The 16398-nt window shown below is 38.4% G+C and overlaps 1 protein-coding gene across 5 annotated transcripts in view; it reads left to right on the top strand.

The window, feature by feature from the left end:
• Positions 1–16398, top strand: part of LOC121723629 (guanine nucleotide-binding protein G(olf) subunit alpha) — a 178815-nt gene that overhangs the window by 54642 nt on the left and 107775 nt on the right. For 2 of the 5 annotated variants that reach the window (XM_042109491.1, XM_042109512.1), the window contains exons 2-4: positions 7223–7295; positions 7838–7892; positions 8003–8122. In XM_042109491.1, coding sequence (XP_041965425.1) covers positions 7223–7295; positions 7838–7892; positions 8003–8122 — 248 coding nt within the window. Of the gene's footprint in view, positions 1–6460; positions 6979–7059; positions 7140–7222; positions 7296–7837; positions 7893–8002; positions 8123–16398 lie in introns of those variants that run through there. The other 3 variants (XM_042109499.1, XM_042109507.1, XM_042109523.1) reach the window with 3 other exon arrangements.

Genomic DNA, 16398 nt, shown 5'->3' on the forward strand with positions numbered 1-16398 from the left:
CTGAAACTCTCCTAAACACGCATCTCCAAACAACCAACAACATGTTGCATTAATATAGCGCTTATCTCAACACTCACAGCACAGAGAAGGGGAGACCTCACTAACCATCACCAATGTGTAGCACCCACCTGGGTGATGCACAGCAGCCATTATGCACCAGAACGCTCACCACACACCAGCCTGAGGTGGAGAGTGAGGGATTGAATGGGGGAATGATTAGGGGGCCAGATTGAATGAGCCAGGTTGGGATTTTAGCCAGGACACCGGGGAACCTCCTACTCTTTGTGATAAGTGCCATGGGATCTTTAACCATAGAAAGCGGACATAAGCACAGGCCCTGCTAGGGCTCCATTAGACTGGACACTTTTTGATGCTTGTGAAAAACGTGAAACGCACCATGCCTCCATTTTTTTATTGAAGACTACTGATATAAAAAGATAGAAAAGCCCCTGTGGGATCAACATGCATTTAAAGCTCCATGAGTTTTTAATCTAGAAACATAAAAATAACACCCACGGAAACCTTGAATCTTCTACTTTTCAAATGTACATAATTCTAAATATATTGTTAGTGCTTTGCAAGGAGTATAAAACAAATATCAAACATTTTCAGTCTCTAAGTCACACTGCAGGTACTAATAGCCCACCCATTAGCAGGTGAGGGCTATCCATATGATACGGGTATGGTAAATCTGCAGTTGTTATTGAATCATTACGTAGCAAGGAACGTCCCATTTCAGGCAGGGAGCTACAACATTTCAGGGCCTTTGTCTTTCACAGGATGGGCCACAGTGACAGTGGGGAGGGGGACTCACAGGTACATCATCAATATTCATTGTGTAGGGACACTAGCCTGGAAAATCCAGACCCTGATAATCTAAAAAGATTACTAGGGTCTGGCCAAGAACAATGTAATGGCCCAACTCGAGGGGCGGCAACAAGCATGCATTTAAAAATCTCACTGCACGCAATTGGATAATACTAGACCATGTTTACTCTGAATGATTTCGGACTTCGACGCAATCGGATAACACTACGACCAATGTGTACTGTCCTTCAACGTTGCAGCACTGTCTTCATCAGTTTAGCTGGTTCCCCGGAATGTTGGGGTAAAAGTAACGTGCATCATTGCTCATTGCCAGAGTGTCTCGCAGAGACAATTCCATTGTGCTCTCGCGAGAACTCTGGATTTCCAGGGTATAGGGACACTGGCTTTGGGGTTAAAAAATGTTACACTAAAGTTTTAATTCTTTCTAGTGAAACTACATAACATTTTTGAATGCTTACATCAGTGATACATGTGTAGACACAAACCTATGTTTTCAGAAGATTCAGAGCTCAAAAGTCTTAGCCAGAAATATTTATGATGATGAAATGTTTGAGCATCTTTGAAAATAGGTTTTTGATAAGTGTATGTTTACATCAAGTTTAAATAAAACATATATTTATTACATTCCTTTTACTCTTTTATTATGATTGTTGTAAATGTCAAGAAAGTCACACAAAACACAAAGCGTTCTGGCTCATAAGCAGCACACAAAGTGCTTCCTGACAGTACCAAAAAACTCCTCTGAGGGCTAGGGGCGTCCTGTCTGATCGTGCCCTTAGCATTCACTGGCTTGGAAAGGATTCATTTTTAATCAGACAGGACAACCATTTAAAGTACGTATTGAGAAAAAAACAACAATAATTACTGCCATGGCAATATTATTCCTTGACCAAAACTTAGTAGGCCTACTGAACCACTGAGGTGACTCCACCAGGATTGATTCTGCACGGAAAAATGGCTGAAGATCCTTGGCCATGTTTTCTCAAACTTCAGAACCTTCATAATCCTCAAAACGTCATAACTATGAACATACAACGGGGAAAATAAGTATTGAACGCGTCAACATTTTTCTCAGTAAAGATATTTCTGATTGGGCTATCGACATTACATTTTCACCAGATGTCAGTAATTCACACATACAAAGATATCAAAACAAATTCCATAAATTAAGTTGTGTGTAATAAAGTGAAATGACACAGGAAAAAAGTATTGAACACACTTGCTGAAATGTATTTAATACTTAGTAGAAAAGTCTTTGTTGGTAATGACAGCTTCAAGATGCCTCCTGTATGAAGAAACTAGTCGCAAACATTGCTCAGCTGTGATTTTTTTGCCCATTCTTCCACACAACCTGTCTTCAAATCTTGAAGGTTCCGGGGCATCTTCTGTGAACTCTGATCTTCAGTTCTTTCCAGAGGTTATCATGTCATTTCATTCGTGTGATTGACTGGGCCATTCTAACAGGTTGATTTTCTTTCTCTGAAACCAATCGAGTTTCCTTGGCTGTGTGTTTGGCATCGTTGTCTTGCTGAAATGTCCACCCTCGTTTCATCTTCAGCATCCTGGTGGATGGCAGCAGATTCTTATCAAGAATGTCATGGTACATTTCTCCATTCATCCTTCCTTCAATTATATAAAGTCTGCCAGTGCCAGACGCTGAAATACAGCCCCACACCATGATGATCCCACCTCCAAACTTCACTGTTGGTATGGTGTTTTTAGGATGATGTGCTGTGCCATTTCTCCTCCAAACACGGTTTATGCTATGACAGCCAAAGATTTCAGTTTTGGTCTCATCTGACCAGATTATATTCTCCCAGTATGTCATTGGCTTGTCTAGATGTTGTGCAGCAAACTTTAAGCGAGCTTCCACATGCCTTTTCTTGAGCAGTGGTGTATTGCGTGCATAGAGGCCATGGCGGTTGAGTGCATTACTAATTATTTTCTTTGAAACAACTGTACCTGCTTCTTCCAGGTCTTTCTGAAGATCTCTGCGAGTGGTCCTTGGTTCAACTCTTCTAAGTATTCTATGGACTCCTCTGTCAAAAATCTTGCAAGGAGCACCTGGTCATGGCCGGTTAATGGTGAAATGATGTTCTTTCTACTTCCGGATAATGGCCTCAACAGTGCTCAATGGAACTTTCAGAAGTTTAGATATTGGTCTGTAACCAATGCCATCCGTATATTTTTCTACAATAAGCATGTGAAGGTCTTGGGACAGCTCTGTGCTTTTACCCATCATGATGCTTCTTGAGTGACACCTTGGTAATGAGAAAGCTTAATCCATCTGATATTAATGTGCACTAATAGGGGGCAGGATTGCTTCCTAAATATTGACAGATTTCACTTTCCATGCCTTTTACACCCCTTTTTCTTCATGTGTTCAATACTTTTTTCCTATGTCATTTCACTTTATTACACACAACTGAATTTATGGACTTACTTGTTTTGATATCTTTGTATGTGTGGATTACTTGTGTTGTTACTGACATCTGGTGAAAATTTCAAGCCGATAGCCCCATGAGAAAAATGTTGACATGTTCAATACTTATTTTCCCCGCTGTATATATTGCATGTCATCCATTTCCCTCCTCCATATACCTGATACCAACTTTTCATGTTTGCATTTTTCTTGGTAATTGGATTAGTGTTTTTTTGTATGTGGATTACAAATGAAATCTTCTTGTATGATTTATCTGATGTTTAATAGACTGCAGTGTCTTAATCATGTGTTAGGTTGGACGGAGATGAAAACAAAGTGAAATTAAATGAAACACTTTTAAAATATACACCCATGGACTTAATTTCTTTATAATTTAATTAATCTTATCAACACAAATATTTTAAATTATGCATATTGAAGCTATGCCAATGTTAGAATAATTAACAGAGCAATTGAGTAGCATAGCCAACAGGTAAAATAGTCTTCTGTTCCCCAAACTTAGAAAAAGCACTGGTTTATTGTGTGAATTCAAAGCATACTATGAAGTGTGCACATCCAAAAGTGTTTCAGCAGGTGCCAAATCAAAAAGGGCATACAAGTGGAAAAAGTTTCCACCCAACTGCTCTCAAAAGAAGCCTTCCAATCAGTCAATTCAACAGGATACGTCGTATCTGTAGCTCAGAGGACTCTTATGCCAAACACAGTAATGATATGGTGGAAAGATTCAGGGAAAGGCAGTATCAAGAAGATTGGGTTCAAAATGCAGTTGAACAATTTAAAAATGTTAACCAAAGTGATTGCCTCAATAAGAGGAGAACTAAATCTGATAGTGGAGTGGGAAACTCATTTAAAGACATTGTTCAACAACATTGGCATATCTTAAAATCTGACCCCAACCTTAAAGTAGCATTTAACAATCCTCCACGCATTGTGTACAAACGTGCTCCTAACATACGAGATCAAATTGTTAGAGCGGATTTGCCACCCGAACAACCCTCCCACTTCTTATCTACTATTCCATCTGGTAACTACAAGTGTGGAAATTGTGCACAATGTGGTTTTACATTTAAATGTCACTACTATACCCATCCACACTCTGGGAAAAAAATTGATATTAAGGGCATAATTTCTTGTAACACTAAAAATGTAATCTACATGATTAAATGTCCTTGTGGATTGGCATACATAGGTAAAACAACACGTTGTCTGAAAACTCGAATTTCTGAACACAGAAGTAGTATACGCACAAATGATATAAAAAATCCTGTAGCTGTACATTTTAATTCTGTGAAACATAATCTATCCACACTGCGATATATTAGAATTGAACATGTAAAAGCCCCTAGAAGGGGAAGGGACATTAATAACATCCTTTTGAGAAGAGAAGCATTTTATATCTTTTCTCTCAACACCTTATCACCCAAGGGCCTTAATCTAGATTTTGACCTAAAACCTTTTTTGTAATTATTTTTGTTTTCTTTGTATTTACTTTGCATTTGTATACATTTGTTGTCTTTGTTTTTGATTGTAATGCCTAGTCTATTGGTGTTCAGAGGCGGGATATTATCAACTTCACCTGTAGGTGTACTTTGTATGCCAATGTTGGTGTTGCCCTGCCCTCAAATGGGCGTACTCATGCCAATTGCTTAATAGCCTAATATACCTGATTGACATCACTTGTCCTAATTATCTGTACAGGCCATTTTGTGCTTTTATACTGGCAGTGCTTTTCTATTCATTAAGATGCCTGAAGAAGATCGTAAGATCGAAACGTTGTGTCTTTTTTCTATTGAAAGTTGAGTCGTTCAAAGGCAGTGTGCAAGTCTTTTTCACTTATTGTGTGAAGTGAAAAACATTCTCACCCAAAGAATTACAAATATAATTTTGTATTTGAACTAAAGAAGCAGGATGGTTCACTGTTGAAGCAGCCTATTTTTAGCATAATAATGTCACAGCAAACAAGCTTTTAAGACATTGCATATGTTCATCACTTGTAGACTTGTACACATGAATTTGTGTGAGTTCTCTTTTTTTCCCTTTGTTAAGCAACTGTAGAACAACTTATTTATATAATATAGCTAGGCAACTAGGCCTAGTTTTGGTTGACCTATCATCTTCAAATACATTTATGGTAGGAGGGCGCCACTATCAAGCTTTCACACACATACCACGTCGCCAGCTATATATTGGCAGAAAGACACTAGGCTATGTTAGTAGTCATGCTTTGTATCAATTTCAGTTGTGGCTCTCAGTTGTTGGCAGATACCTTTCTTTTTATTTGAGCATGCTAGCTCTCGACCAAAAGTGTTTCTGTGATTGTGGAAAATGCTGCTTTAATTTGGAAACCTCATACAATGCAGTGGCTCATATATGACCAACAGAGGGAGTACTGTCTTCATAATCTCTGTCCTTTCTTGATATTTTTAGAATAGGCACATTTGGGGGGTTTTGGCTTTGTCTTCGTAGTAACTTGTCAATAAATTGGATTTGTATTCATTTTCAATGAGTATAAGCCTAAGTCCCGTCATGCTACAAATTGGACACTTGCGTAAGGTTGGCCTATACTGACAAGTTGGCCTAGTCTACTGACAAAATACATGGGCCTTTAAGAGATGAGGTGTAGTGAATTCTGGTTTCCAGTAAGGGTGTTATGGGGAAAAGGTTTTGTTTTGTTCACAGATAAGCAAAAAGCCCAACATTTTCAGAGAGAATACTAGTTCAAGACTGTCTTTGTGACCCTGCCAGACCATACTCTAGGATGCGAGGTTTCACATTAAAGGAATGCAACATTTGTGGTTGATTTATAGCTTCTGTGTTTATCTGTAGACATTTTAAGAGCCTTTACTCATGTCGTGGTTGGCTACACTCTGCATTAGTTTCAGGTGGCCTTGACTGGGTTGGTAACTTACAGTGCGATAAAAGTAGCCAGTCATTATAATGACTATAGTAACTTAAACTGAACTAGTCTTGTCCAGTAGCCTAGTCCAGACCAGGCCATGCAAGCGTCATAACGCAGTTATTAGAACAGAAACACTCCACGGTTTACCTGTCAGTTTAGTCATGTTATTATGTTATTATTTAACTTCACCTATTAGACACATGAATAGGCTATCCAAAAGGTCTAACAGGTCTTGGTGTGTTAAAAGCTGCATTGTAGGCTAACGGTTTTTCAATGGTTCAGGGTTACTTCCTGGTGCCACAGAGAGAGGCAGTGCTGAGTTAGACACAGAAATCCTGATAGAAATTTGATAGAAAAATACATGGAAAATAGAAGGACAATGCGATTTGCTCACAGTATTTCTGCCATAGTTAGCTATTTGTACAATTCTCGGGGGGACTGTGTGTCCACTTGTGGGCTAGAATTGGTTGGATTAGTAGCCTACACGGATGTCTAAGGTCCGGCTGATTGCGGTTTAAACGGCATTATAACTGGGAGCAGTTTCAGCGGCGAAGCACTGTCGCACTGATTTTGTCCTCTCGCACCATTGTTTGTGCGTTTATTTTTCTGTTCTAATTTGGCAGCAATATATAGCCTACCATTTCGATCGAAAGGATAGGTTAACGGAAAATGGGTTGTTTGGGTAACAGTAAGACGGAGGACCAACGCATCGACGAAAAAGCACAACGCGAGGCCAATAAAAAAATAGAGAAACAGTTGCAAAAAGAAAGACAAGCTTATAAAGCCACACATCGTCTACTATTATTAGGTAAGGTCATGAATGTCCAGAATGCCCTGGGCATGTGTGGTTTAAGCTATTGTTTAACCACACATGCATTTTCAGAGCTGCTCGTTATAGTCTAGCCATTTGACAGGTCCTCCGTGTGTCATGGTGGTCGAGCCTGATGCCGCTTTGATCGTGAAAACATTGTAATTTATTATTACATTCGTTAATCACAACGATAGTTTCATTTGTACATGTTTTAATTGCATTATTTCTGTTTGCTTTTAAGGGGCCGGGGAGTCGGGGAAAAGCACTATTGTGAAGCAGATGAAGATTCTCCATGTCAATGGTTTTAACGCAGAGTGAGTAGGCTACTTCTGTCTGAGAAGAGGCCATATTTCATGCAATTTTGCAGTGATATCACTGCATCATTTGTCCAACATTTTATCTAAAACATTTGGGACACATGGAGCATAACTGCTTCAGTAGCCTATTCTGGAGATGGGCTACTGCAGCGCTTTTTTGGCCCACAGTCCAGTGGTATGGCGACGCTGTTCTCATTTATCGTTAGCTCACTTCATAGCCATAAAACACCAAATACTGTACGCTGCTGGATTTCTAACATGTTCCCCTTTTTCCTCCAGCGAGAGCTTATACAATATTGTTGTGGTTGCAGTGGGCAAATGTTAAGTGGTATTGAGAAATTAATATGTTAAGAGTCGATTAAATTATAGTGTTTGATGGCGCTTCTTATGCTGGTTTGAATTCCATCATACAACTTAGTTCAGATGTCATTTGTGCAACATGGCTGTCAGTGTCTGTTTTTATTTGAACTTGTATGTTAATATGTGAAAGTTTGAGGCTGATCTTACTCGGAGTGATTCTTTTGTCTTTGTTTGTACAGAGAAAAGAGACAGAAAATACAAGACATAAGGAAAAATGTTAAGGATGCAATTGTGGTAAGTTTAATGAATCAGAATATTTGGGTTCTGTAAGCTATAACCCTCTGCATCACCACACATTTTATTTGAAGTGCTTGTTATCCTGTTTTTGTTTCTTTTCATTTTAGACTATTGTCTCTGCTATGAGCACTTTAATACCACCTGTTCCACTAGCTAATCCCGAGAACCAGTTTCGGATTGACTACATCAAAAGCATAGCACCACTCTCAGACTTCGATTATTCACAGGTGAGTATTTTAACATTTGAAATACATTCACTTTGAATCATCATAATAATAATTTAGTCTGGCCTTTTACAAAGCCCTAACTACTGATTTACAGTTTTGTCCTGGTAGCCGACACAGAGCATTGTGGGTTAAAACTGCAACAGTTTGCCACTTTTTTGTGGAATGTTTTATAGTTGCTCTCAACGTCATATTCAACCTAGATTTGATGCTATAAAGCGATTTGCTTGTTGCCTCAAAAGTTGAAATAATTTTACCTTTGTTCTGCAACATTTTGCATTGCCAGTGGTTATTTCACCTGTAATCGGTCAATCGCATTAACATTGCACCGTCTCTTGTCACTAGTTGCTTACAGTTTGAATGGGACTTAAGACCAAATATATTGCAAAAAGATAGCATAAAAACTTTTTTATTGGTGTTTTTGCATGTTTTTATGTTGTTTGCTCACTTGTTTGAGATCAAAACTGTAAAGTGCATGGGAGACATGGCCATGGTGAAAACAAAGCATGTGGTGTTGTCATACATGTTCATGTTTATTTAGAATATCAGGTTGAAGAGAACTATAACACTGTGCATTGTAAAGAAAAGAACAAGAATGTTTTAACAAGGATGACTTTTCATGCTTAGACAGTGATAATGGCTGGCATTGAGCAGGAAAGATTAAACACATAATGAATTAACATTTGGCTTTGTTTGAATAGTGTTGTTTGCCATATGGTGGTTTTCAGAACATGTTCTAAGTCGAGAAGGTCTGGGTGTTTTTAAATTGATTTAAAGTGCTGCTTATATTGCCAGTTACCCTTAGTGTTTTGGGGTGTAGAGTTTTACGATTTGCTGTGTGTTTACCTCTGCTTCATTTCTTTCATTTATTAATTTATAATACCTTCATTTATTTTAATAAAAGACTTACAGTATAGATTTAAGCAATAATGCATTAATTGGTTACTCCTTGTCATCCCTTTTCAGTATATATTGATTACCCCTTTAGCATAATTTGTCAATGAGTAGAGTTCCATGAAAGCCTGTCGGATTGTCCTGATGGTGAAGGGGTAACTTGTGCATCAAAAAGTGGTGAAAAGGGTCAAGTCAGTGCAATACAAGATGCTATTCTCTCTGTTGTAGATCAGTGTACTAATTTGAGGCTGTTATTTTGGGGTGAAAATTACATTTAAAACTGCATGCTTTGATTATTGGGTTTATATGAACACTTGAATCAGAAAAAAATGACATGTATAACGCCTTGATTGGTATTAAACTGCCAATCAGATTAGAATTTTAATCTAGTTAATTTTAATCAAATAGTTTAAAGTCGGAATGGCAAAAAATTGTCCATGTAAACCCACATAATGTGAGAATAAACAGCAAGGGGGAGAGAATAGTTTTTAATTTATTCACATTTCATTCATTCTCTATGAAGCACATGATATTCCAGGCTGAAGATTTGACATAGCCTGTCCCAACACTAGCAAGCTGTGTGGTGTTCACCTCTCTTAGCCCTCTCTTCCAGATTATTTTGGTTTATTTCACAGGCTGCTATGTCAATTATCAAGTATGTTGATAAATATCTTGTTGTACATCTATAGGGCCATTTTTCCTTATGAATAATTACAATGAACTAAAAGGAGGATTACTGTTAGAGATGTTAGTTAGCCAGATGTTCAACTGGACATCTTGTGCAAGCTGCTTGTCCAGGTCAGTTACTAACTCAATTAATTTATAATTTAATTGATCCATCTTTTACTTGGGATGCTCAATTGCAGACAAGCCTAGGCAAGGCTACAGCTAAACTGACTTTGTTCCTTTGCTTACCTAACATTTCACTGAGAACATTGCTGATGTGCAAAAAACCTAGCCTGGCAAGAAACCTTGAATAGTAATCTGAAACTGTTTGTCTCCTTTGTTGTGTGTAGAGGTATTTGTGATGTACCTGAAGTTGACCATATTTAACTGCTCTTCCTATCTATATTTGATGACACCATTAGAAATGTGTCAAACCCACTGTCTTCCACTGCACCTACCAAATTCAGGTCAGGGCTTTCTTTAAAAGTTGCATACCAGCACTGCTACTGGTGATTTCTTTGGCAATCTTGTGTAGGTGTAGGTGGTGTTGCTACCGTTTCATGGCTTCCGATGACAAAATAAATAGTTCGCCACACAGATAGAACTTGACAGTTTCAGGTGTTGTGGCAATGTATTACTACAGTAGCTGACTTTCACTTTCAATGAAATTCCATTGCAATAAGTGAACAGACTTCTTGCAGAGTGATATGAAAGAAGTTAATTGGAAGCACAAAACCTGTTGCCATTGACAGCGGTGATTATATACTTTGCCGGTGATTTATATAGATTTAACAGACCACCGAATGTTGGGAAGGCCCATTCATGTGAATGGAACTTTCTGCAGCACTCTGAAGAGCTGTGTAATAAGTTTGCCTTATTGCTACACAAACTAATGTTATTTCACAATATTTATACTTTTATATATTTAGTCTAGATCAGGTATTTTCTAGGGTTGTGAGTGAAATTTAGTGTGGGATTTAAAAAATTAAATGTTGGTTAAACAGTAATTTTGTGAAACTGTCTGAAGTGACATCACAGCACCACAACAGGTCATCAGATTGTTGCAGTGCAGTTACACAGGTCAATATCCATATTTGTCCATTGAATAATGCAGCGAATGTTCATATGTGGATGAGATTTAGGTGTATCGTGTCAGAAAATGTAATGTGCGAAATGTAATGTGTATGTGAAAGTTCATGTGATAGAATAACAATCATTTTGTTCTACTTCTTTGTTTCTCTCAGATTGAGAATAGTTACTTTTTCAAGTGTATTGAAGATGTAGATGTCCATGAATTTTAGTGTAATTGGTCTAAAACTAAGTTTATATACAGTGTTTAGGATAAGACTGAAATAGATAGAAGTTAAGAAGTTGACCATTGCTTAACTTTTCAAGGCCTATTGTGAAATGACACACAAAAACATGTTTTCATTATTAGTGAAGTCCACCCATTACAGTACACACTGTAGTTATTCAGAGCCCTTGTATCACAAGCCCTACTGGAAAAAGCCTTGAGGATCCTGTTCAACTTTTTTTATGGCTGTGGCAGGAGCAGCCATGACAGGGCTGCAGAATTAGTCCCTCTTTTGTTTCTGCAGTTACAGCATAGCGGGTGAGAACAGCACCAGTTGGAGAGGGTTCGAGCTGTTCAATGGACTGCTATCTCAGCAGGATGTGCAGAGATGGGGGAGGGGGATTGAAGTGTTGAAGTCTACAAACAAGTCTGGTTGTTGCTTTTGTTTTGGCTTTGTTGTATTTTAAGTTATTGTAGATATTTTACCCCTGTGAGTATCAGAATTGCCTAATACCAAATACCTAAATGGACACCCAAACCAGACATACCTACTGATGTCACTTTATGACAGTGATCAGACAGACTTAGGATGTTGTTTTCTGTAATATGAAAGGGCACTAATCATACTTATACTAGTGCAGTGCTTGTGGGCCAGAGCTAGATCTTCTTTAAAAGGGGGGTGTAAAAAACCCCATCATTCCAACTAATGCAGTAATGTTTATAATACACATTCACTAGGCATGATTTAAGCATTATTGTATTTATGGCTGTTTTTTTACAGATCAAAATGACATAACACAATCGATTGTTGTGACATTCAAAATCCAAAGACAGTCCAAAGAATTCAAAGTATGATTGGCGGACTCTGAGTGTCATTTTACGAATGCAATGCATTACAGTATTTTTAAATGTTGTTTTGAACAGTCCCCGGTGTCGGTTGGACTGTGTTTGAAGTCAAGATCCACTGAATCCTTGTATGCAAGCAAACCACATCCGGACACGTTGTCTCTATTTTGTTTATTAATAGTAACACATGATGTCTTCTAACATTATATTTTATATGTCATTGTGGTGTAGTAGTTTGCTGTAGTGGTTTCACCCCACAATAAAATAATAGGTCATATGCTAGCACTTATATGCAACTTTTTTACTCTACACTTTAGGCTTATGTACAAAATAGAGAATCATGTGATACTGATATTGATACTGCCTGAAGAGGATGCAGCTAAAGACCACATTTAAAATCACCTGACCACTCACAGTACATTCACAGTTCACAGACTTGTACACTGAATGCCTTGTAACAATGCTAATAATATGGTGCCTACCTATAGCAAGCACTACCTTCAACTAATGTAACTACCCTAAAGCTGCAGTTGGCAAGATTGTTTTGATCATATTCACTGAAACCAACACTATGCTCCGACAGAACAACATAAATCAGCCGGTTTTAAAAAAACCCAGCACTTCTACCTCCACCTAGAGCCTGTTATTTGTTTTGGAAAATTCCACAGCTCCCGGTTCTTCTGGTCCAATCAGAGCAGGGCTGTGTGAGATCTGACTGTCAATCACAGTCTAGTGTAGTCTGGTGCACACTGACGAGCACAAGCTCGATGAGAGGGTGCTTGGTGGTAGTGGGGGAGGGGCATGAGAGTTGTAAACATTCAACATTTTGGCTAAGTCCCCTCAATCTGTCAGACTTGCCAACTACAGCTTTAAAATTGAAGTCTGTGATTTGGCAAAAGATGGTTGATATTTAATCAAATTCAGTGTTTATCAAATTACACCAATCCATCTTGCATCTAAAGCAACATTGTAACCAACTGTTGAATGACCCAGACCACTATGGTTTAATACGGTGATAGGATTTTGTACAACACATTTTTTTCAATTTTATGAAAAAGGTCACACACAGAGATATACATACAATCGTGGTCTGCAAATAGGCTACTTTTTATATATCAGCACAATGTTACATTAGGCTATGTGGTTAATTCACAGCTATCCCAAAAGAGGAAGGCTGGACAAACACAAAATGAAGAGGGTGGAGAAAGCTCTACTGCTGATAAGGTGTTGGTTAACTAGACCAGTGGTTCTCAAACTGTGATACACTGTGACTCTCTAGTAGTCTCGGATCATTTTTTATAAAGACGAAATAATCAGTTCAAATTGTATCAAAATATATATGATAAAATATAGCTGCAAACGACCATGACGGGCCCGACCTGTGCCATTTCGGAAACCAACAATGCATTCACATGCGAGTGTCAGTGCACATATCTGACATTTGTGCAATTTGTTTTTGCAAGTTTTATAAATTGGAAACACTCACTTCCTGTTGGGTGTGTCGCTTTCCACTGTGACGATGATACTCACTAGGTGTCACTTCACCAAATATGTAGGTTGCAGTGATGTGCCTCTTTGTGTCTGTGTGTGTTTTGACTAGTGACATCAATTAAAAGTTTTTTGTGTCAGCCTGTGTGTGTGTGTGTACATGCATGCGCGTGTGTGTGTGTGTGTGTGTGTGCAGATCTTTGCAATGTTTGCAATGAACAGGCAGGTCAGTGTAATTGTGTGTGTGTGTGTGTGTGTGTATGTGTATCTGTGTGTGACACAGAGAGAGTGAGTGGATGTGTGTGGTGTGTAGTGAGACTTATGTGTTTTTTGACTGATCATGTTAATCACAATGTCTTTTTTGTGTATCAGATTCTGTGTGTGTATCTGTGTGTGTGTGTGTTTGTGTGTATGTGTGTTCCAGTGTAGATGTGTGAAGTCAGGACACTAGTAAGATGCCATGCACCTAAACTGTGATCTAATGAATCTGACATCAATATCCAAAATAAGTGATCTAATGAATCTGACATCAATATCCAAAATAAATGGAAAAAAATCCTTCTACTGCCAGTTGGTGGCGCTATACCACACACATTAATTAGGCATGTGAATATCATCATAATAATAATATCCAATATTTTTTAACGTTTCTTACCAATTAACCAATGTGTAGTCAGTGTCTGGCACACTTCCTGTTGGTCAGCTGGTGGTGCTAGACCAGGTTGGCAGTTTGGGCATGTGGATATCATCAGATTTATATTACCTAATATTTTGTTAATAAACTCCAAAAACTATTCTGACTTTGGCCAGCTGGTGGCGTTACGCCAGACAGGAATATTGGTTGATTGGGTGTCATACACAGCTAATCTGATTAATCTAATGAATCTGATTATGATATCCAACAGAAGTGAAAAAACACATTCCTTCTCTTGCCAATTGGTGGCGCTATGCCAGGCATGTTAATAGGACATATGACTATCATTAACTTGGTATGTAATATTTTGTAAAATTTCAGATCATTCAGTCAAAGCATTGAACATTTTTGGCACATTTCCTGCTTAGCCAGATGGTGACACTATGCTAGGCATGTGAATTACACATGTGAATATCATCACAATAATGATATCCAATATTTTCTAAAGTTTCAGATCAATCAGTTAAGTCAGTTAAGTTCATTTCAATGCACTGTGACTCTATGACACATTTCCTGTTTATGTGGCAAGATATTAAAATCATAACATATTACAACATATCAAAAATCCCTCCACAATTTAACGTTGTGTGACATCAGTGTAATTGCCATTCTTTCTGTTGCCAGTTGGTGCCAGATATGCATTATGGGCAAGTGAATATCATCATTACTATGGTATTCAATGACCTGTGAAATTTAAAACATTTCAAGCTATGCATGGTGAATTATGACACATTTATTGTTTATGTGGAAGGGTATTAAAATTCATAGTTTTGCCATTTCGTCAAATTACAACATATCAAAAAATGCTTCACAATTTAGAAGCAACAGTACCTTGGCATCATTTATACCAACTTTGACATGAATCGGATCAAAAGTCTAGGAAAAGTGCGTAAGAATTGATCATGTCCAAAACGCACAAAATCTCAATTACCTCACTTCCTGTGGGCATGACTAATGCCATGTATATGCAAAAGTTGTTTGTCTTCGGAAGGTACATACACTTACCTAATTTGGTGTGTGTATCTGAAACTATATGCCAACCACAAGTCTCAGTGACATAAGGGTGTTATGGAGTTCCTGGGCCACATTTGAAGGCAAGTCTTTATCCCTATGTATTCACTGAACCAATTGATGTGTGTGCCAAATTTCATGAGTTTTTGCTCATGGGAAGCGCCTCTTTTGGCATCACAATTAATCATATGTTAGTGCGCACAAAATCACAAATACCTTACTTTCTGTTGGGCGTGGCTAATGCATTGCACATACGAAAGTTGTTCATCTTGGGGAGACACCTACCCTTGGTGTGTGTAGCTGAAGAAATATGCCAACCATGGGATGAGTCACATAAGGGGGCGCTAGCGAGTCCCTGGGCCACGCCCGGGGCCAAGCCTTTGTCCCTGAGTAGCTGGCACAATGACTGACGTGTGTACCAAATTTCATGAGATTTCGACCATGGGAACTACCTCAAAAAAGGCAGTCAGCCCCCCCCGACCCCCCAAAAAAGAATAATAATAATCCTTACAAAAACAATAGGGCTTCGCACATCTCGGTCAGTGCTCGGGCCCTAAAAATACTTAACTTAATAGGTTTACTAAACTAGTGTAATTGTTTGGAGCATAGTTTAAACTTAAACTATGACAAGTTAAAAGCTTCAGTAGCTGAGATTGGAGAAAGTATGCATACAACAATTTTTGCCCGAGTTCTTCATTAGTCAAGGCTTTATGGATGAGTGGCAAAGCTCTCATTAAATCTCGACTTAAGTTCACCCAAAGACACATGGGAGACTCCAAGGTCAGATGGAAGGAAGTTCTTTGGTCTGATAAGACCAAATTGAGCTTTTTGGCCATCAGAATATGCTATGTTTAGCAGACATCAAGCATAGCACATCACCAAAAATGCACCATACCTAATTTGAAGAATGGTGGTGGTACCATCATGCTTTGGGGATACTTCTCGACAGCAGGCCCTGGAAGGCTTGTAAAGGTAAAAGAAAAATAAATTCAGCAAAATATATGGAAATCCTGGAGGACAATCTGATTCAGTCTTCAAGAGAACTACGACCAGCAAGGCAATGAGAAGCATAATGCAAAAACTGCACAGAAACAATTTAAAGACAACAAGGTGAATGTTCTGGAGTGGCAGAGTCAAGCCCAGACCTCAATCATATAGAAAATCTATGGCTGGACTTGAAAAGGGCTGTTCAAACCCGATCCCCTTCCAAACTGACAGAGCTTGAGCAGTTTTGTAGAGAAAAATGGTGTAAAATTGCAATATCCAGATGTGCAGGCCTAATTTTAACCTATCCACGCAGGTTCCATGGTTTAATTTCGGCCAATGGTGCATCTACTAAATGCTGACTTGAAGGGGGTGCATTTTTATGCAATCGCTTATTTTGCA

Source organism: Alosa sapidissima, chromosome 1 (genome assembly GCF_018492685.1).
Source record: "Alosa sapidissima isolate fAloSap1 chromosome 1, fAloSap1.pri, whole genome shotgun sequence".
Classification (NCBI taxonomy): domain Eukaryota; kingdom Metazoa; phylum Chordata; class Actinopteri; order Clupeiformes; family Clupeidae; genus Alosa; species Alosa sapidissima.